The sequence below is a fragment of the Amblyomma mixtum genome, chromosome 7 (assembly GCF_055824585.1).
Source record: "Amblyomma mixtum isolate Tamu chromosome 7, ASM5582458v1, whole genome shotgun sequence".
Classification (NCBI taxonomy): domain Eukaryota; kingdom Metazoa; phylum Arthropoda; class Arachnida; order Ixodida; family Ixodidae; genus Amblyomma; species Amblyomma mixtum.
The window spans coordinates 102617914-102638658 of NC_143018.1; the positions used below are offsets into that span (position 1 = coordinate 102617914).

At 45.4% G+C, this 20745-nt stretch overlaps 1 protein-coding gene across 1 annotated transcript; it reads left to right on the forward strand.

Moving 5' to 3' along the window:
• Window positions 1-5115: 5115 nt before the first annotated feature.
• LOC149337041 (uncharacterized) lies at window positions 5116-14866 on the forward strand. The gene is made up of 3 exons (XM_089554805.1): window positions 5116-5326; window positions 7647-7692; window positions 14494-14866. Exons 1-3 carry the CDS (start codon window positions 5158-5160, stop codon window positions 14864-14866), a joined length of 588 nt encoding a protein of 195 aa, XP_089410931.1. The 5' UTR covers window positions 5116-5157.
• Window positions 14867-20745: the final 5879 nt, after the last annotated feature.

A 20745-nucleotide genomic window follows, 5' to 3' on the forward strand; every position in this document is an offset into this window, starting at 1 on the left:
CATCCAGGCCATTAGACCGAATTGGCATTGACCTGTAGGGATCACTTCTCTACACTGCTGCAGGAAACCGCTGGGTCATAGTCGCTGTAGACCACCTGACACGGTACGCCGAAACAGCCGCCCTCCCAGCTGCAACAGCGCGGGATGTTGCAGCCTTCCTCTTGCGCCATTTCATACTTCGGCACGGAGCACCGCGTGAACTGTTGAGCGACCGTGGGCGGTTGTTTCTGTCAGACGTTTCATCTCTCCTGCAGCAATACAACAATACTCGCCGCACCACTACTGCCTATCATCCCCAGACGAATGGCTTGACTGAACATTTCAATCGAACATTAGGTGACAAGTCGTCAATGTACGTGGCGGCCGACCATTCTAACTGTGACGTCGTCCTCCCCTTCGTCACATATGCCTACAACACAGCTACGCAGAGCACTACTGGTTTCTCACCATTCTTCCTTCTGTTCGCCCGTGAACCATCCTCGCCGCTCGACACTATTCTTCCTTACCATCCTGATTCGTCGGAATCCACAACCGTATGTGAAGCCTCCAGACACGCAGAAGACTGCCGCCAGCTCGCCCGGTCATTCACGTCCGACGACCAAAGGCGCCAGAAATACCGCTTCGACCACTCCCATGGCACTGACACATTTCAGCCGCAATCCCTTTTTGGCTCCGTGTGCCTTCTGCTGCACCAGGTCTCTCTACCAAGTTACTGCCAAACTACCACGGACCCTACCGCGTCCTTGAGCGCACTTCTCCCGTCACTTACATCGTTAAGCCCGGGACGCCATCACCCGATCTCCGACGATGAGGGCGCGAGATCATCCACGTTTCGCATTTGAAGCCGCACTACGACCCCTGCGTCGTGTGGACCCACTAAATCGCCAGGATGGCTCTTTTCCCCCCAGGGCCAAATGTAAAGAGGAAGATGATCAGCAGTCGGAGCAGCAGAACTAAGCAGAACCGACGCGAGGCGCGAGACGAGATAACGACGATCGGCAGCTGAAGCGGCTACCTTCATGATTACATCATTGCAACTAACTGCTCGCTTACCCTGTTAAATCCATATAAAGTTCCACTGCATGTCCAAAAGCGTATTTTATTTGATTCCTGGTATATCTAAATTAATTATTGAAAAATTTTAACAATTCAAAAATATTTTTTCATTTCAATCATTCAACTATTCTACTTCGTTTTTTTTCCCCACGCATATACCTCCTTGGCATTCACCACCGTACCTTGGCCAAGCCCCCCGCGTGGGCATGTGCCACGTTTACTAAGGAGAAGAAAAAGAAGAAGTAGAGCCGACGCGCGGCGTGAGACGAGAGCGGCGACTGTTCTGGGACCGGACCTGTCCTTGCCCTCTCTAACCGGCCTTCACAACTGTCAATAAAGGCCGTTGCACTATATTTTTTCTGTCATAAACAAGGTTAAGGGAACTTTTTATTTGCTTATATTTCGGCCTGAAAATTTCGGCTTTTGTTTTATTTGTATTTATTTGTAGACAATTTAGTTTTGACCATTCGTGAAGAATATTCAGGGATGCGTTACCCTTGTTCTGAAGGCTACTCGAGTCAGGTAATGGAAAAAGTATACTGGCATCATCTGCGTGCATTACGTATGCTGCATTTCTATAGATTTCTATTAGATCATGAATATTGTAATAAACAAGAACGGGCCCAGGATATTGCCTTGAGGGACGCCTTTGGTTATATGCTTTAAATCTGAGTGGTTTTTGTCTATTTCAACGTACTGATAGCAATTATCAAGGTACGATTTTATAAGTAGTAAGCAGTGTCCTCGAACCCCGTACGTTTCGAGGAGGTTATCCACGGTTCCTTTATTTTTTTTACCGAGTTGGAACTTTTGTTCAGGAAAATGTCTCTTGTAGATTAGTGAGACTTCATCAAAAAGCTTGCCGTACGCGATGTCAACATCGTCTACTTCTAAAATTTGCTTAAGGTCACAGCGTAGTAGTCTATAACTATCGAGACGTGTTTGTGTAATATTTTAAAAAAAGAAATGTACTCAGGCTTTCTGGTCTGTCTAAGATTGTATGTTCCTAAAAAGAAAAATACTGGAAGGTGGTCACTGAGATCATGTAACATTACCCCAGAAGTAGCGTTTACAGAGTCAGCATTTATAATGAACAGGTTCAAAAGTGTTCCACTTCCAGTTGTAATTCTCGTTGGCATGCAGATTACATTTTAGTAACGATTTCACGCTAAAGTACATAACGTAGTATTTTGTGGTAGAGGGGGGGGGGGGTCAATGTCAATGTTAAAATCGCCAGCAGACACTAATTGCCAGTTTCTACAGTATACGGCAGCAGCTATTCATAGAAAGAAAACAACTGAACAATATTTCTGTTTGGATGCTTATAGCAAACAGAAAAGGTGTACTCATTTGCACGAACTGTTACCATTTCAAAATCTTCTCAACAACCACAAAAGTCAGGAAGCAACTCGCATCTTACTTGTTCTTTCAGCAAAAGCAAAACACCACCACCACGGCGATTTGTTCGGTTCACGCAAAGCGACTGATAAGAGCGGAACTGCGACATGTCGTGATCGTCTCTGCATCAACTTTAACTGAGCATTACTGCGTCAGACGAAAAATAAAAACCACTAATAAATTCATCTATATTTGTTTCTTTATTATAGAGCCAGTCCATATTAGGGTGAAAGCATTAAAATGAACCAGCATGTTGATTGTGGACAAGCTTATCTAAGTGAAACGGAGAAAAGGAACTATAATAAGCCATTTCAAGCAGAACAGATCAACCTCAGTACGCTCACTAGATGGCAAGCTCAGGGTGGAAAGTCTGACTTGTGATGCACTACGGCCGCAGTGTCGCCGTCAGCCTTTCGTAGCAAGATTTTTCCATTTCGTTGCAACGAGTATTTGTGCCCGTTCGCTTTCCGCCAATCTTTGGCCTGTCGAAGCAGATGCCGGTTGCGCGTGGTCATATCTTCCTGAAATAACACCTTCCATTTCTTTTTTTAAGCTTTGATCAGGTTTCCAGCCACTGTCACGAAAATAATGCCTTTGATGGCGCACAATTATACCAGGATTGTTTTCAGATGTGCATTGAAGGAGATTAATGGCAGTGATATCATTTTCGGTATGTGCAGGAACCTCACTCAAAGCGGCAACAGAATTCACTTTCGCAGGCAAATTTTCATCGTGAGCACCAAAACCACTATGAATTTATGTATTTAACCTCCCGTTTCTCCATTCCAGTTGATTTAGATCCGCCTCTAGCTTCTGTGTCGCATCACTGCTGGGCTGAAAATTCTGTTCAAGATGTTAGACCCTTTGGCGGATTTCTTTCGGGTCCTTTTCTAGCGCGATCAACCGTGCCAACATCTCGTCATACTTGTCAGGCATTAATTGTACCGACAGCTCAATGTTTGGCACAGACTCTCTGAGCGGCAACAACTCCTCCCACTTTTCACTTATGTTCGCTAGAATTGACCTTATATAAGTTAGTTTTTCAGCTCACGACTTTTCGCTTGACCGTTCGGTTTCTTTTCCTGCAGATTTGCACACAGAGCAAGTCCACTTTTGTTTAGCTGATTCGGATTTCTTTCTTGTGCTGTTTCTCCGATAAGCCAGCACATGCTCCAATTTGAAAAAGTTCCCTACATTCGCCACATGGCACAGACACTTCGTCTGAGCTAACAGCTTCATTGCATGAGGAACAGGGCCCTATCTATAGTCGACATGGGCACAAGATACTGAAACATAAAGAAGTGAATTCGAGTGGCAGCAGTGGTAGAGTAGACAACATGAAGTAAGTAAAAGAGCGAAGTTCACAAGGCGTGGACTAACTGCGTAAAGAGAGCGTAAGCCAATATGACAGCTTCACTACGGCTGCTGCCAAAGAGTCTTTGTCATACAAGTCGCTGACTTTTATAATCCATAATCAGAACGGCAGCGGCACCCGGTGGAATAAATCGCCGTTGCAATCAGCTGTAGATAGCGGCTCGGCTGAGGAATCCGCACAGGTAGGTAGCACGGGAACGATGCAGCCCAAAAGACGAAAGGGGCAGCTCTGCAAGAATTAGCGCAGAGAATACGAAATGCCGTCGAAGCATCTTCGTAGAAAGGAGAGTGCAAGCCAATATGACAGCTTTAGTGCCGCTGCTGGCAAAGAGGAAGATGGATGAGAGGAAGATGGAGGGTTTCGCATCAAGTGGCACCGCCTTGCCTGTCGTCAGAAATACTCGTCTCTTTCGCATTTCACATCACCAGAAACGTGAGCGCACAGGCCCGGCATTGGTTCCACATCGACGAACTCAGCAGCTCAGCGCCCTTGCCATGAATGTGCTGTGGCGAGTGCGGCTGAAGAGCGAGCTTCCGTTAGGGCACTTCAAACCGACTGAGGGACCTTATGAAGGCAGCGGGGTACTTTGAATGTGTTGCCTAGTATTAAAAGAGAAGCAGCTTTATAAAGGTTTATATAAAGTTTGTATCAGATTAAATAGAAATTGGCAGAGGCTTAGCTTGGTTAAGCCTAGAGGATTGCGAAAGCAACCCGCTCTTCATCCGTTTCTTCCACACGCCGCCGCTTCTTATCTGCAGCACATCGTTGCAGCTTCACCTTATACACATCATCCGACATATCTTGGATGATTCGGTGGGATGACTGCGACGAGCCGAGTTGGGGACCGCTTTTCAACAGCTGGCATGACGTCACGTAGAGCGAGCGCCTCCCCCACGGCAGCGGCGCGTGAAGGATTCGCTGGGACGATCGCGACGAGCCGAGTTGGGGGGGCCGCTTTTACACAGCTGGCATGACATCACGTACAGCGACGCCCCTCGCGGCAGCGGCGCGCAGCTGCGACATGGAGGATTCGCTGGGGCGATCGCGACGAGCCGAGTTGGGGCCCCGCTTTTCCACAACCGGTATGACGTCACGCATAGGTCACGCTAAACGTCAATGGTGGATTCTCCGGGACGACGGCCAAGAGAGGAAACCTCGAGCAGTATTGCTTTCGCAATAAAAATGACTTTGCAAAGCTTTCTTTTCGTGCGCACAATAATAAGGAATACAATGCCCTTTAATTTTCTCATACTGTTGCAGCTACTGCAAGCCGTCCAGCATGGGGCGATTCGTCGAGCCTTGTTGCCTACCTAACTCACCAACTTCACATGTTGCTACCAGACGCTACAGAAGAAAAAATTGAGAAGCTTGCTGCCTTCATTAAACAAAATATCTTCACTAAAAAAGGAGATATAGATGACATAAATGAAGAATGGCTTTCCAGCATGGTTGGCGATGAAGCAGCGCAGCTCATTAAAGAGTTCATTACGGAATATGGTAAGTTATGATTCCAGCACAGCCGACACGGTACGGGATTAGTGGAAATAACTACCGCGTATTCCTGCCACGTTCACCGACAGAGAACTAAAGAACCTGGTTACGCTGGGAAACACGAAATTACGGAGGGAACTTAAGACTGTTCACGTGCTTTGAAAGCGAAAGCATTGGCTCATCATGAACTATGTTGCAAGGTTCATTAAAGATTTTTTTCCTTTCTAATGACACGGCTACTCACTATTAGTGTGTCGCTAAGAAACGCGTAACAAGAGGTTCGCTTTGATTCGCCAAGAAGTAACGCGGCCTTATGGCGTAAGTGTTGTGTGCTGGCCTCGCAATTTGAAGGTCCTAGCTTGAATTCCACGCGCCTTTGGAAGAGATTTCAATTGTTTTTTTTTGTTTTTTTGCTGTAGACGTCCCTATATTATAGTCCACTGCTGACGTGTTGCGAAAGCATGATGACGCCACTGAGGATTTTTATGCATGGACGGCGACAGACGGCGGCTTTGCTACTGTTGGTACAGCCGGCCAAATCTTTAGCTGGCGTGCGTGACGGCCGCGTTTTCCGCGCTCCCGCAGCTTATGACGGCGGAAACTTGCTAAGATTTTAAATCTAAGCAGAGACTCACTAAACCGCTGCTTAAGATTTAGCTTTCTCCAAATTTGCTTCGTGACAAAGCCCAGGAGCGCAGAAAAGCGGCCGTCGCGCACGCCAGCTAAAGATTTGGCCGGCTGTACATCGTCGAGCCCATAGTCGAGCCCACATAGTCGAGCCCACTTACAAAGGCCGGAGTTATATCGAACATTCTCTTATTGCGAGCGACGGCTGCCCTAAGGTCAAAATTTTGAGGAGGGCAATAGCACTTCATCTCATATATATAACGATGAACCGTGGACACACAGTTCTGTTAGACCGAAAGAGGAGCCGACAAAAAGTCGCCCCCGCCTTCTTCAAAGCGCACTCCAGAAAGCGCCTCTCAGATCCGTGATCCCCATTTCTTTTAGAAGAAACCCCAAAAAAAGGCAATAGGCATAATTATGACTGTAGTTAACCGCCGTACGGGCGCCCGCCGAAAGTAGACAAGGTCAGTCGGTGCATTCATGTATACGCGCTAAGCAAAGCATCTAAAGTGGAAGCAGGAGCGTAGTGGCCGCAGGATAGGGGCAGCGTTCAAAAAAAAAAACTGCTGCACGCACCCATAATGAACCAACGGCAGCGACATTTGAAAGCTTGTTGTAGCAACCACTTAAACATTGGTGGCCGAGCCGGTCACATGGCGACCGTTGCCTGCCTAATCGGTTTAATGGCAACCTTAGTCGCTGCAGCACTGCGCAGACAGTAACACGTTCTGAGCGCACTGTGTTAACTTTGCCGCTCATATATAAAAGCTTGTCGACAGCCGGAGAAAAGGACGCCGACCTACCAGCAGCTGCTGTGAAAGTCCTGACCGCGATTTGAAACATCGCGTCCATAAAGTAGCTCGCCGGCAGCAACGGTCCCAGCCAGGAGCGCAGGATCTTGCTGGAGAGCTTGGAAAGCGTCGCTTAAATTCAGTGCATGTGCACAACGCATATTTTAAAGAACAAAGGCCGGCCTTGCTTGAATTTGCATACTTAGCTGCAAAATGCGAAGTCCATTTACTACGAACTTCGGATACAGCGAATCCAATCAGTGTCACCATCGTGTTCGTTATAAGTGGCCGCGACAGTATAATGCTTTCGCGTAAAAATCACTGAAAGCGCCTCTATGCGATTAAAAATATTGACTGTGAGATAGATGAGTATTCAAAGCCGCCCAAAAAAGCGTTTCAGCCTTCCCTGGTTAGTTAACTGAAACAAAACTTTGGCCGACGTAGAATACGAAGTATTTTTTGTTCCTTTTTGTTAATGGACTCACTTGATGCCTGCATTCTGAACGAACATTATGAAATAAAAACAAGAATAGCATGATAATGTTTAAGTTGCAATGCATAATATTCCTTTTGTTTTTGAGAGCACGTAAGGTTTTGCATCGCCACAATTTGCAGGGATGTTAAAATTTTCGTGTATGGAGAAGAGCGCAAATTTCTAAGCATGGTGCGAACGTTTGAACAAAATGCTAAAAAGGTTTTAAAACAATGGAGATTGCTCATAACGCAATAAGAGTTGTTCGGCTTTAACGAATGAGCTTATAGTTGATACACACCGGAGAAAATATTTTCCCCAAAAAAGCGCTAGTATATATTGTTAATTGTTCCCAACATTCGCTTTTACTGTACACGTTCCCTTACACCTGTTCTGCCCTTGAAATTGGAATATTTTATTTATTTCTTTTCTCTAGTGCAAAGAAGCCGGACTGAGGTGACAGGCTATCAAGAACGCACACGGTAAGGACAGAACTGCACATTTTAGAATTTCCAATCCTTACCACAAGACCCTAAAACCACACTTTCAGACCTATTTTGCAGCAGTCTCAAGCATAGAATAGCCTCTGGAAAAGAGGCCCTCATACATAACTTCAGTAATCCTGGAAACTGGATGCCGCACATTGAACTTTCATACTCGTTTATAGACCTGTCTACGGAATTTTGTCGATCGTGTGTTCTTTTAAACAACAGAAGGCTAATTGATTGAAATCTACGCCTGCAGGGCTGGAAAGCAGGTGAAGAAAATTTGAAAGAGAATTTTTCGATATATCAATTAACATTTAACAGGGGCGGTATGTGCATTCCATGATAGTACATACGCGACTACCTTGCTCACAAGAAAGGCAGTGCCACTACCTGGAGGCAGTTGAGCGTGTTCTTATCTGGGATGCTGTGGTTTTTCTGCAGGTACGATGTAATGCATGCCAATGGTTGTAAAAAAATTTATTGTACATTGGTCTGATGATATCGATAATAAACACCAGCAACAAGTTTGCGCGAGTTTAAGGGCTGCCGATTACAGCACAACTGTCAGCATAGCGGCTGTATGCCTTCACAAATATTTCAGTAATGATGAAACCCCTCTGTAAATGTTTTAATGCATGATAGGTAGGTGAAGGCTAAAAAGTTGAAACCGGAGTACCTTCCAGCTACAACACGCTTGTGTCTGGCGCTAATTTGCATACAGTAACTGTAGTATTTCGACTACGCGTGACTACAAGGTGAACAGATCACTTGCCGAGAAGCAAGGCGGTACCATCAGCTCTGACTTGAATTTCTTGCCGAGCTTAAAACGAATTTCATCCACAATCCCTTGATCTTCCCTTGCTATGATCTTTAGAAAGATTTCAAATACTGCGCGTTTATGCCTTCGTCTCTGGTCGCTTGTACACGATTTATAAAACCATTCGCATTACCGACCATGGCAAGGAAACAACTAAAGGAATAAGCCTTAGAAAATTCATTGTGCGATGCACTGAAAAAAACATTTATAGTGTAGACTTCCTTAGTTAAGAGTCGCAGCTCATGATACGCGTTCTTCTTATTCTGCGGCGCCTGAATTGTTCGCCTAAAGATCAGTTAAAGTGGAAACCCTTGCCTGATATGTTTAGATACATTACCATCAGTAGTGTTTGGTACTTTTATTGCCTCATTTGGATGTTACTCAAAAACTGAAAGGCGCGAATCTTGCTGTTTCTCCAAATCCTGAAATATGTTGTCAAAGGGTGGTGACGGGAAGCCAGCAGGGAAGACAGGCTCAAGACAGTGAGATTGAGCTGAAGCAGGCAAGGCGAAAGTTACCTCACTGACGACGCCCTAAATCAAAATCGTATTGGCTGCAATATTCCTGAAAGGCAAAGAGCTGTCAAGAGTGAGCGACGCGCTTCAAAGGCATCAATTAATGGCCAAACAGACAGGCTAAAGGCAATGGCTTCCACGTTCCACTCCCTTTTTTGACTTTCATTTCGATCTATTCCGACATGGCTTGACAGGCAGCTGACCTTTATCATATGTCCTTGTGTTGTGACTTTACCTGTGGCGCATATTATGCTTCCTACTAAAGTTTAGACTGTATCTCTGAAATGTAGTTCCATGAGTACACTAAGTGAATCGATGTAGATTATGGTGTTTTCAATTTTCGATTTGCTGTTCTGCCCACAACAACAGACAGGAGAACAATCGGCAATAAAAATTGGTGCACAATTTAGCAGCGTCACTGTATTTTGCCACTTTCCTTGCACAAACGCATTTCCGATGTATTCTGTTTTTCAGCCGTGAGAGTTAAATTTTGTGTAGTTCATATATTTTTCTAATAATGCCAGGTATTACTTAATTAAGCGTTCTTCTCGTACTTGTTGTTTTACGAAAATCTATCATTATGAAATAGCCACCGCTAAGCCACCGTGCTGCCGGCCTAAGTCTTGAACCTGCCGCCATCCTTGACAGTGGTAAGAGAATCTCCTTGATTTCAGGTGCTGAATTTGTCTCAGCGTGACCTCAACGTGTATTAAGACTATAAGTCCGCATTTTTCCCATTCCTATGTTTCATTTTACCTTATCAGCCTTTTCATACTCGTTAAAAGGATATATGCGCATTCTTGTATTCTGCACACAGCTTCAGGTTTACGAAGCGAACATAAACAGACGGCAGTTTTCAAACAGGAATACAAAATATGTTCACAACTGCATTACGTAATATTCCTGTCGCTTCAGCGGAAGAATAGTTCTTTAAACTATTTAGCAAAAAAAGAAAGTCAATGACGGGGTTGGTGAAGAGCGCTGAATGGTATTTCCACGTGCACACTGTGGGAAAACATTTTCCATGCCACGTAGCCTGCTTTTCAGCTGCATAGTCGGCACATTCGGACTGGGAGGCCACCATGTTCTTCAGCGATGAAGGTGGTAATCCTCCTCACCTTCTAGAGGTTGCAAGTTATTAGGCATTCATAAATTCCCCAGTAGGAAGCTCAAATAATGCCGCTCTTTTCTGGGGCTATGTTATCAATGCTGTAAATGAAGTAGTAAAAAGGCCGAAAAGGGCTGTCGCCCACAGAAGTTAAGGGCAGTTTTTTAGGCACCAAAACCATTAATCTGCTTGTGCGACAACGTTAATACCATTCTCTTAAGAGGGATGACGCGCACCTTTGAACGAGGTCAGTATCGCCATAGAGAAGGTCACGGAACATGTGAATGTGTCTGTACCTTTTGTGCCACGATGCTCGCCCATGCTTTCTATGAAAGCGACGTGACCAAGCACAGCTCAAGCTCAGCAGACTCACACTTTGAAATCAATGAAACTTAACACACTCATAAATCGTGCTATGAGGATGTAGAATCGGCAATGACCAAAGTACAATCACAGTACACTGTACTGATTGGAGACTTTAATGCAAAGGCAGGTAAAAAGCAGGCTGGAGACAAGGCGGTAGGTGACTATGGCAAAGGTTCTAGGAACAGCAGGGGAGAGTTATTAGTAGAGTTCGCAGATAGAAATAATTTACGGATTATGAATACCTTCTTCCGCAAACGAGCAAACAGGAAGTGGACATGGAAGAGCCCCAATGTTGAGACTAAAAATCAAATAGACTTCATACTGTGTGCACACCCCTGGCATCGTAGAGTATATGGAGGTCCTCGGTAAGGTCCGTTGTAGCGACCACAGAATGGTAAGGTCTCGTGTTAGCTTAGATTTGAAGAGGAAACGGAGGAAACTGGTGAAGCGAAAGGCTATTAACGAGTTAGCATTAAGAGGGAAGGTAGAGGAATTCAGAATGTCGCTGCAAAACAGATTTTCCGCTTTAACAGAAGAAGACGACCGTAGTGTTGAAACAATGAATGATAATCTTGCAGCTATCGTTACAGAGTGCGCCGCAGAAGTAGGTGGTAGGATGGTTCGTCAGGATACCAGCAAGCTATCTCAGGAGACTAAAGATCTGATTAAGAAACGCCAAAGCATGAGGACGTCTAACTCCACAGACAGGATAGAGCTAGCAGTGCTATCGAAGTGAATAAATAAGCGCAAGGTAGCCGACATAAGAAAGTTTACATGGAGAAAATCGAGCATGCTCTAAGGAACGGAGGTAGCCTAAAATCAGTGAGGAGAAAACTGGGCATAGGTTAAAACCAGATGTATGCGCTAAAAGACAAACAGGGCAATGTGATCAGCAATATGCATAAGATAGTTGACTTAGCCGAAGAGTTCTACACAAATCTATACAGTAGCGAATGTAATCATCAAATTACTGAGGGGGGCAGTCGAGCACAGCAAAGGGACATCCTGCCAGTACCGAAGGAGGAAGTAAAGAAAGCCTTAGGAGCAATGCAAAGAGGGAAAGCAGCTGGTGAGGATCACGTAACAGCAGATTTGTTGAAGGATGGAGTAGAGATTGTGCTACAAAAACTAGCCACCCTGTATACGCAATGCCTTGTGACCTCGAGAGTACCAGAAGCTTGGAAGAACGCTAACATTATCTTAATTCATAAGAAAGGAAACGTCAAGGACTTGAAGAATTACAGACCAATCAGCTTATTGTCTGTTGCCTACAAGGTATTTACTAAGGTAATCGCTAATAGAGTCAGGACAACCTTGGGCTTTAGTCTACCGAATGATCAGGCAGGCTTTCGTAAAGGATACTCAACAATAGACCACATTCACTCTATCAATCAGGTGATAGAGAAATGCGCAGAATATAACCAACCCCTATATATAGCCTTCATTGATTACGAGAAAGCATTTGACTCAGTGGAAACCTCAGCTGTCATGCAGGCATTGCGGAATCAGGGTGTAGAGGAGTGTTATGTGAAAATATTGGAAGATATTTATAACAATTGCACAGCTACTATAGTTCTCCATAAAGTCAGCAATAAAATTCCAATACGGAAAGGTGTCAGGCAGGGAGACACGATCTCGCCAATGCTCTTCACTGCCTGCTTACAGGAGGTATTCCGGGGACTGGAATGTGAACAGTTGGAGATAAGAGTTAATGGAGAATCCCTTAGTCATTTGCGATTCGCTGATGACATTGCCTTGCTAAGCCACTCAGGACAAGAACTGCAAAGCATGATCAATCAGTTAGACAACAAGAGCAGAACGGTGGGGCTAAGATTTACATGCAGAAAACCAAAGTTATGTTCAACAGCCTAGCAAGGGAACAGCAGTTCGCAATTGGTAGCGAGGTGCTGGAAGTAGTAAGAGAATATATCTACTTAGGGCAGGTAGTGACCGCAGATCCGGATCATGAGAGGGAAATAACTAGAAGAACAAGAATGAGGTGGAGCGCATATGGCATGTTCTCTCAAATCATGAATGGTAGCTTATCAATATCCCTGAAGAGAAAAGTATACAACAGCCGTATCCTACCGGTACTCACCTATGGGGCAAAAGCGTGGAGGCTAACCAAAAGGGTTCAGCTTAAGTTAAGAACAACGCAGCGAGCTATGGAAAGGAAAATGATAGGTGTAACGTTAAGAGATCGGAAGAGGGCGGAATGGGTGAGGGAACAAACGCGGGTTAATGACATCTTAGTTGAAATCAAGAGGAAGAAATGGGCTTGGGCAGGGCATGTAATGCGAAGGCAAGATAACCGCTGGTCCTTAAGGGTAACGGAGTGGATTCCAAGAGAAAGCAAATGTAGCAGGGGACGGCAGAAAGTTAGGTGGGCGGATGAGATTAAGAAGTTTGCGGGGATACAGTGGCGGCAACTGACAAAGGACAGGGTTAATTGAAGAGACATGGGAGAGGCCTTTGCCCTGCATTGGGTGTAGTCAGGCTGATGATGATGATGATGATGAAATCGTGCTCGGCTGTTTCTAGGCAGTTTTCGTTCCGAAGACTCCTACCCAAGTTGCCCGGGCCCCTACGGAGAGGTGGAACATCTACTTTTCGCCACTGATCCGGATCATGCGATGCAAACAACTAGAAGAATAAGAATGGGGTGTCGCGCATATGCCAGGTTCTTTCAGATCGTGAGTGACAGTTTACCATAATCCCTCAAGAGAAAAGTATACATCTTTCTTTTACCGGTACTCACCCATGGGCAAAAGCTAAAGGCTAATGAAAAGGGTTTAGATTGAGGTGAGGACAACGCAGTAAAGTGTGGAGAGGAAAATCATAAGTTTAGCGTTAAGATACCTTAGTCGGGCAGAGTGCGTGAGGGAACAAACATGAGTTCATAACAACCTTGTCAAAATCAAGTGTAAGAAACTGGTTTTGGAAGGGCCTGCAACGCGAAGGCAAGATAACCAGTTGTCCTGAGAGGTAGCGGAGTGGGTTCCAAGAGAAGGCAACCATAGCAGGGGGCGGTAGAAAGTTAGGCGGGCCCGGCCACAGCGGTTGAATTTCGATGGCGGCGAATTTCCAGAGGCCCGTGTACTGTGCTATGTCAGTGTACGTTAAAGAACCCCAGGTGGTCGAAATTTCCGGAGAACTTCACTACGGCGTCTCTCATAGCTGGAGTCGCTTTGGGACGTTAAACCCCATAAACCAACCAAAGTTAGGCGGGCCGATCAGATTCAGAAGTTTGCGGGGATACGGTGGCCACAGGTGAAAAAAGAGCGTCATTTGGAGAGACATTAGAGAGGCCTTTGCCCTGCCGTTTGCCTAGTTATGGTTGATGATAATGGTGATATATATTAGCTCTGGCGGTTACCCTTAAAATACTTGCTATCTAAAGGAGCTAAATGTAAACAAAATGATATATACCTGAAGGTTATAACCTTGCGCTATTTTCGTGTTGGCTGCAACAGAATATTGGAATTCGTACAGTGTGTGATTTTTTTTCTTTTCCATCTTCCAGTCACGCTGGGTGCTTTAGAGAAAAGGGCGGAAGAACATCCGTATTTCAGAAAGGCGGAGAGTGCTACTGCAGCATGAAAAAAGAAGCGCTGCTCTCTAATCAGAGCCGCAACAGCATATCTCAGCTTGATATCTAGAAATTTCGTTTATGTCAGCTCGTAAATGTGAGGTCAGTACAGTTTGCTATCATTCACTGATGAAAGTGTTTCGAATAGCGGGATTGTACCACAATTTTTTATCCGTGTAGCTTTCTATGCTTGTAAAGATCCGCGGGTGGTCGAAATGGGCATCTTAAGGCCTATAGGCAACTTCGGAACGCTAATCCTACGTACACTACCTCCTCACACAAGCGGTTTCGGTTATACTTCAATAACATGATGCAAGAGCCAAATATAGCTCATAATATGAACTATTTTCGTTTTATGCTAGAATCTTTCTCTAATAGAAATGTGTCATTGTCTTTCCAGTGGCGTGTCTACGCACTATAAGCGTTCCGAAATGGACTGCATCCTGCGGGAGATGTCTGCGATGAACATCGAAGCAAGGGAGCGCATGGAAAAGAACACAACGAGGCTAATATCTGAGCTACGGTGTGGCTTCCAGTCACAACTAGACATGCTCCGAGAACAGAACGACAAGAGGTTCAACGATATTCAATGCACTATGGACGCTCAGTTCAGGCGACAGAATTTACTCTATGAGAAGATGGAAGAACGTGTGTCCGATCAAGAGACTCAAAACGACCAGAAGTTTAAGGCCATGCAGGATTTGCTTGAAAAGGTGGCACGCGACGTAGAAAGTGGCAAAAAAAAGAAGGAATGGGAGTGCACCATACTTTGAGAAATATGCAGCCTGAATAGCTGTGCAGAGAGCAGTTAAGGAAATGTGTGAATTGTTTTCTTCGTTAATATGAAGACCTGGCCAGGGCAGGCTCTGTGATTTTCTTTTATGCAAAATGCAAGCGATTTGGTGCCCACAAATATTAGATTAAAATTTCCCAAGATGCAGTGGATAAATTGATGAGAGTTACAAACCCGTAATTTTAGGTCGAAATATTTTGTTCAAACTTTTTGCATATTCCTCGATAAATTTATTGAAAAAGAGCATGGATGTAAAAAAACCTTCAATAATTTCTTTCCCCCATCTTCAAGCATTTCATTGAGAGTTGGCCGTGCAAATTATATTTACTGTGCGCAAAAAGTAATAAGAAGCCTTGATTCCTCAGATTGTTCGAGCTCAGCGGCCTAGATAGTTCCTATAGAAACTGAGATTCCAGCGCAGTAGGAGCGGATCAAAAAGCAAACCCAAGTGACGCAAAACGAAACTTACAGCAATTATGCTGAATAAAGGGAACGGGAAGGCTCGTCTGCGTGGTGGCTCGAGTGACATGTTGCGGAGCATACTCTTTAATAAGGTACTGTATGGTACGCCATAAATTACCAAAAAATAACAAGGGAAATTAATATAGCATACAAAAGGAAACGTGCTCAGGTTCAGAACCAGACGGACACGGCCACAATATCATGTGCTCGCTCTTCCTCACTGCGCTCAGCTTTCTGCGTCAGGCTCGTCGGGTTTGAAAACAGCATCAGAATATACCGTATGTACTCGCCTAATAGGCGCATTTTTTTCCAGAAAATCCGGCTCAAAGTTCAGGGTGCGCCTATTACGCGGGGTAAAATTTCCGAAAATTTTTTGACTCGCAAAATTGAACATACCGCATAAACGCATCCGTGTAAGGGACGCACCCTGTTTTCCCGAAGGAAATATTAAAAAAAATCCGTGCATGGGCCGCACCGAAACATTCCACGACCCACGCGGGAATAGCCTTCGAAATGAACGCGCCGTGGCCTCCGCGATCAACTCCGGCTATGCGCAACGGGCGCTTAATCGTAGAGGCCACACAAGCGCACAGGAGCTTCCAGGCGCCGCCCACGGAGGGTGCCCGAAGCCAAGCTCATCATCATCATCATCAACGTTTTCCTCCGCCGCGAGCTTTCGCTATCCATATCGCCATCAGCATCAACACCTCCGTTTTTTTTTGTGTGTGTGGCTGCCAAAGTGCCGGGATCTGTGGTAGCGCTTTGCTGGTTTAGCACGACGGGCAAGCACCTTAATAGCTACACGGCTGGGAGTTTGCTCTCGAACACGGCAAGCGTGCGGCAGGTCGGAAATTTGACGAGGCCGAGAAGTGTGATAGTTGCGACTGCGGCGTGCCTAAATTTTCGTACGCGACTTCAAGCGCCGAGGTTTTCGTGGGCCTAAGTCGGGAACGTTTCCGGCTGGAGATGAAGCTTTCCAAACAGACGTATAAAGTGAGCATCCCTGAAACCTGTGTGCGGCTGTTCCACGCGATGTCGTTGTACGTGCTGTGGGTCCGCAGCATCTGTGACGGCAGCAGCACTAGTGAGGACTAGTAGTAAGTTCAGAAAAACTTTGTTAAAATAAAGATTGGAGGGAGGGGAGGCGAGGCGTCTGCTTACAATCGTGTAAATGCAGGATCAGAGTGCCAAGTTCGGGGTGCGCCTATTATGCGCGGAAATAAAAAAATCTGATTTCTCGCGACGAAAATGGGGGTGCGCCTATTATGCGAATAAATACGGTAATGTTGCTAAGCCGATTATTTTCGTTGAGCCTGTTATTGTTTTCTGGATAGCTTTTGTTTCGGTGCTGTGCTAGCTTAAAAATTAATGTTTGTTTCTTGATTTTCCGATTAGTTTTTCTTGATACTGTGCAGCTCCTGCACAGATAAGATGTTTTCCTCCGCTCAGCATGGTTGTCCGTACCGTTTCTCGAGCCTAACGCAACAAACACAATTCGCGCATGACACTGCATCGAGTTTGGAACATGGTGAGCAAATAGATGCACTTTTTTTAGATATTCGGAAAGTATATACAGTCGTCTCAAACAATCTGTCTTGCTTAAAATTATCATTCATAGGCATTCCTAAATATATTCTTGCCTGGTTGAAGGATTATTTACATCGGTGCATTGAGCAAGTTGCTCTGAACGGGGTGACATCAGATTCAGTTCACACGCTATAGCGAGTGCGTCAAAGCTTTGAACTTGAGTCACTTTTATTCATTGTTTATATAATGATTTTGTAGCTGATCCTAAATTCAACGGTAGACATTATGCTGACGACTGCTGGCGACTTTATGCTTGCTACTTTTCTTTATGCTGGCTACTTTATGCTTGCTACTTTTCTTTATGTTGGCATCTTTTTCTTTATACTTGCGACTTTATGCTTGCTACTTTTCAGGGCTACATAGAAAAAGTATCCATCTGGTGGAACCGGTGGCAGATATATCGCAATACTCAAAAATGTTATGTGCAGTTTAAGAATAAAAATTAGTCACCCAGCGCCTGTAACTTATGTATTTTGTACTACAAACCACTCAACATGTTCAATACCTTGGAGTTACGTTCACTGAAACGGTTGACTTGTACAACCAAGTCGAGATAGTTACTACGAAAGCATACTGTCCCCTTCACTATTCCCTGCAAAATTTTGGGTATATTCCCTTATTACTAAAAGCAAACTTATATTTGACAAGCATTAGCATTTGACTAGAATACACATGATCATACTGTACTCCACATAAATACCTCGTACATAAAATAGAACGTGTCTAGGAAGAAGCAGCGTGATTTCTTACTCGAAATTTTACTTTTACAGTATCAGTGTCTGAAATACATGAATGTTTGTTTTTAAAAACACTCTAGTCGAGCAGAAAAATAGTAAGATTAAAATTGGTACAAAATATATGCGAGAATAAAATTAGTATTGACAAAACACTGTAAATAAAGGAAAATGGAACTGAAAATCGATTTTTGAGAAAGGAAACTGCGCAATATGTGTCTCACCTATATCGCTGGACACCTGAACCGTGCCGTAAGGGAAGGGGTAAAGGAGGGACTGAAAGAAAAGAAGGAAGTGCCGTAGTGCAGGCCGCTGGAGTAATTTGGACTGCCTGACAACCTTTAACATGCACTGGCATGGCACAGTACATGGGCGCCTTTTGCGTTTCGCCTCCATCGAAACGCTGCCGCCGCGGTCGGGTTTGAACCCGGGTAATCCGACTCAGTAGCCGAGTGCTCTAACCACTGAGTCACCGCGCCCTATAATGCCATTAAATCATCACCCTTTCCTAACCCAATTTAGGACTAGATGTGGTAACGCTTGCGCCTCATATTGAGAATTTTTTTTTAAAAACCTTACCCACTGAGTTCCATAGTTTTCCTTTTTGAGCCTATGCAACTGTGTGTGCTGTGTATACCTATTTCTGTTTTATACTCTCCAATAATTTTTAATGCACCCCAGTTTTCTTTCTTCCAGCCTCTACCGCTCTGTGCGCTCTTTATACGCGTTTTCCTTTTATACTTCCCCTAATTTTGATTGCAGGTTTTTATCGGTGTTAAAGGACACTAAAGAGGAATTTGAAATCTTTTTTTACCACCAGAACTCGATCTAAAGGCTTTGAGAATTCCTAAAACTTCAAATTATTGTCCTGCGTGGTCGATTTTTCTAATTTAAATGGCATTAAACATCCTAGATCCCGCCTTTTTTGAACTCGCCACTGACGGCAGGATGAACCAACGCGTGTAGTACCATTCAGGAATTCGCGTGGCGGCTTGGCTTTCGCTGTTTTTTTTTTAGTTTTCTGTGAATAAATAGATCCAGTCAGAGAATACATCGCTGCAAATTAGGCCCACGGAAATAAAAATACGCGTGGACTTTCTGCCTTCGCCGATAGCTACTTATCACTCCACCAATGGCAGAGCTGCAAGCCGCCAAGGGACTGGCTAAAAGGTTGGTAGGCTCCTCCTACCGTCAGTGGTGATTTCGAAGAAATGCGGGAGCCAGGACATTTAGTCTGATTTAAATTAGGGGAATCGGCTGCACATGAAATTAATTCCAAGTTTCTAAAAATGCTCGGAAGATGTAGATTTAGTTCCTACGGTAAAAAGACTAGCTCAAAATACCCTTTAGTTCACCTTTACCTGATGTATTCGTGTTCGTTATGATGAGCGTGTGACCCAACGCGTACTTAACCCCCTGCAGTAATGCCTTCTGGTGATGTTGGTCTTCTGAACAAAGAAAGATAAATAGATAAATTAATTTTTATTACCTTATACTTTTGTTCCTTAAGCTATGATGAGTGCTTGTCAAGTAGGCTTTGTGTTATTTTTATCCTCTTAATATTTGTGCAGAACAATAAAACGACTTAAACACGTATATATCATGAAGCTGGAGTTCAATATCTCACAGAGTTATGTATCTCACACAGAAATGCCTTGTGGCGATGTCGGTCTTCTGAATAAATAAATGTTGTCACGGCTAGACAGTCGGGACGGCCACGACACGTTTTACTGTGCAGCGTCAGGCAGCAGCGGACTCCCGAGGGGACCACACAGAAGAGACGACGAAGAAGAAACACTGCCCGCCACCATGGCTAAGGCTAGCCAGAATAGCGGGGAAGGCAGTTCGGCCGGGAGACGGCGCCACGAGAGTGCCCACGAATGTGGCATTGCTCCCCCCTCTGGAAAGCGCCGCCCTCGGCGCGGCAGACCACGTGGACCGACGGCGGCTCCCCCGGGCACAGGATTTTGGCACACGAACACTTGCTGTTCATAGGGTGCCCGTGCACAGGGGCAGTAGTCCTGGTGCATGGAGCAGTTATCGTCGGCGGGCGCGGAATCCACTGTCTCGGCCGTCTTGATCTCTTGTGCGAGGAGGGAGAGACAGCTCTCAGTAGTCTGGACATTTGCTACTTCCAGTGCAGCAGCACGCGGTCGTTGAGCGTTCCCGAAACCGAGGCGTGGGTACTCTGTCCGACGGAGTATTCAAGCGGCAGCGTCTTGTGGTTGGACAGCAGGGCGAGTGTGGGATTCCATAAAGCGGTTCTGGCCGACCACCATCTCGACGGGCGCGCACGCTGAACACCTTAGTCTTCGGCGCCCGCAGGTAGAGACGAGTGAGCTGCTATCGGGCGTGGTATGGCTTCATTCGTGCGACATGCACAACTTCGGACGTTGGTCGTCGAGAGGAACGAACAGTTCCTCGAGGGAGAACTTCATAGTTTACCTCGCCGAGTTGGCGTATTACTTTATAGGGGCCAAAGTACCGCCGAAGCAGCTTTTCAGAGCGCCCTCGTTGGCGGATTGGGCTCCACACCCAAATGTTTTCTCCGGGCTGGTAAGTGACATCCCTGTGGCGATGGTTGTAACGGTGAGCGTCTCTTGCTTGTTGATGCCGGATATGTTGCCGAGCAAGTTGGCGGGCGGCCTCAGCTTCGTGAACAAAGCGGTCGGCCCCACGACAGCGGAGTTTACACTACCAGGAAGAAGCATTGCGTCGAGCATAGTCGTGGCTTCGCGACCATGGACTAAGCGAAACGGTGTGAAGTGAGTCGTCTCTTGCAGGGCAGTGTTATATGCGAAAGTAACGTAAGGGAGTACTGCATCCCAGTTGCGGTGGTCGTCGTCGACATACATGGAAATCATGTCGGCGATCGTCTTATTTAGGCGCTCAGTGAGTCCATTAGTTTGCGGATGATAAGCCGTTGTTCGTCGGTGGCTGGTGCCGCTGAGTCGCATAACTTCCTCTGTCAGCGCCGAGGTAAAGGCCGTCCCTCTGTCAGTTATAACGACCGTGGGTGCGCCATGACGAAGCACGATGTTGTGCATGAAGAAGGCGGCAATTTCCGTAGCTGTTC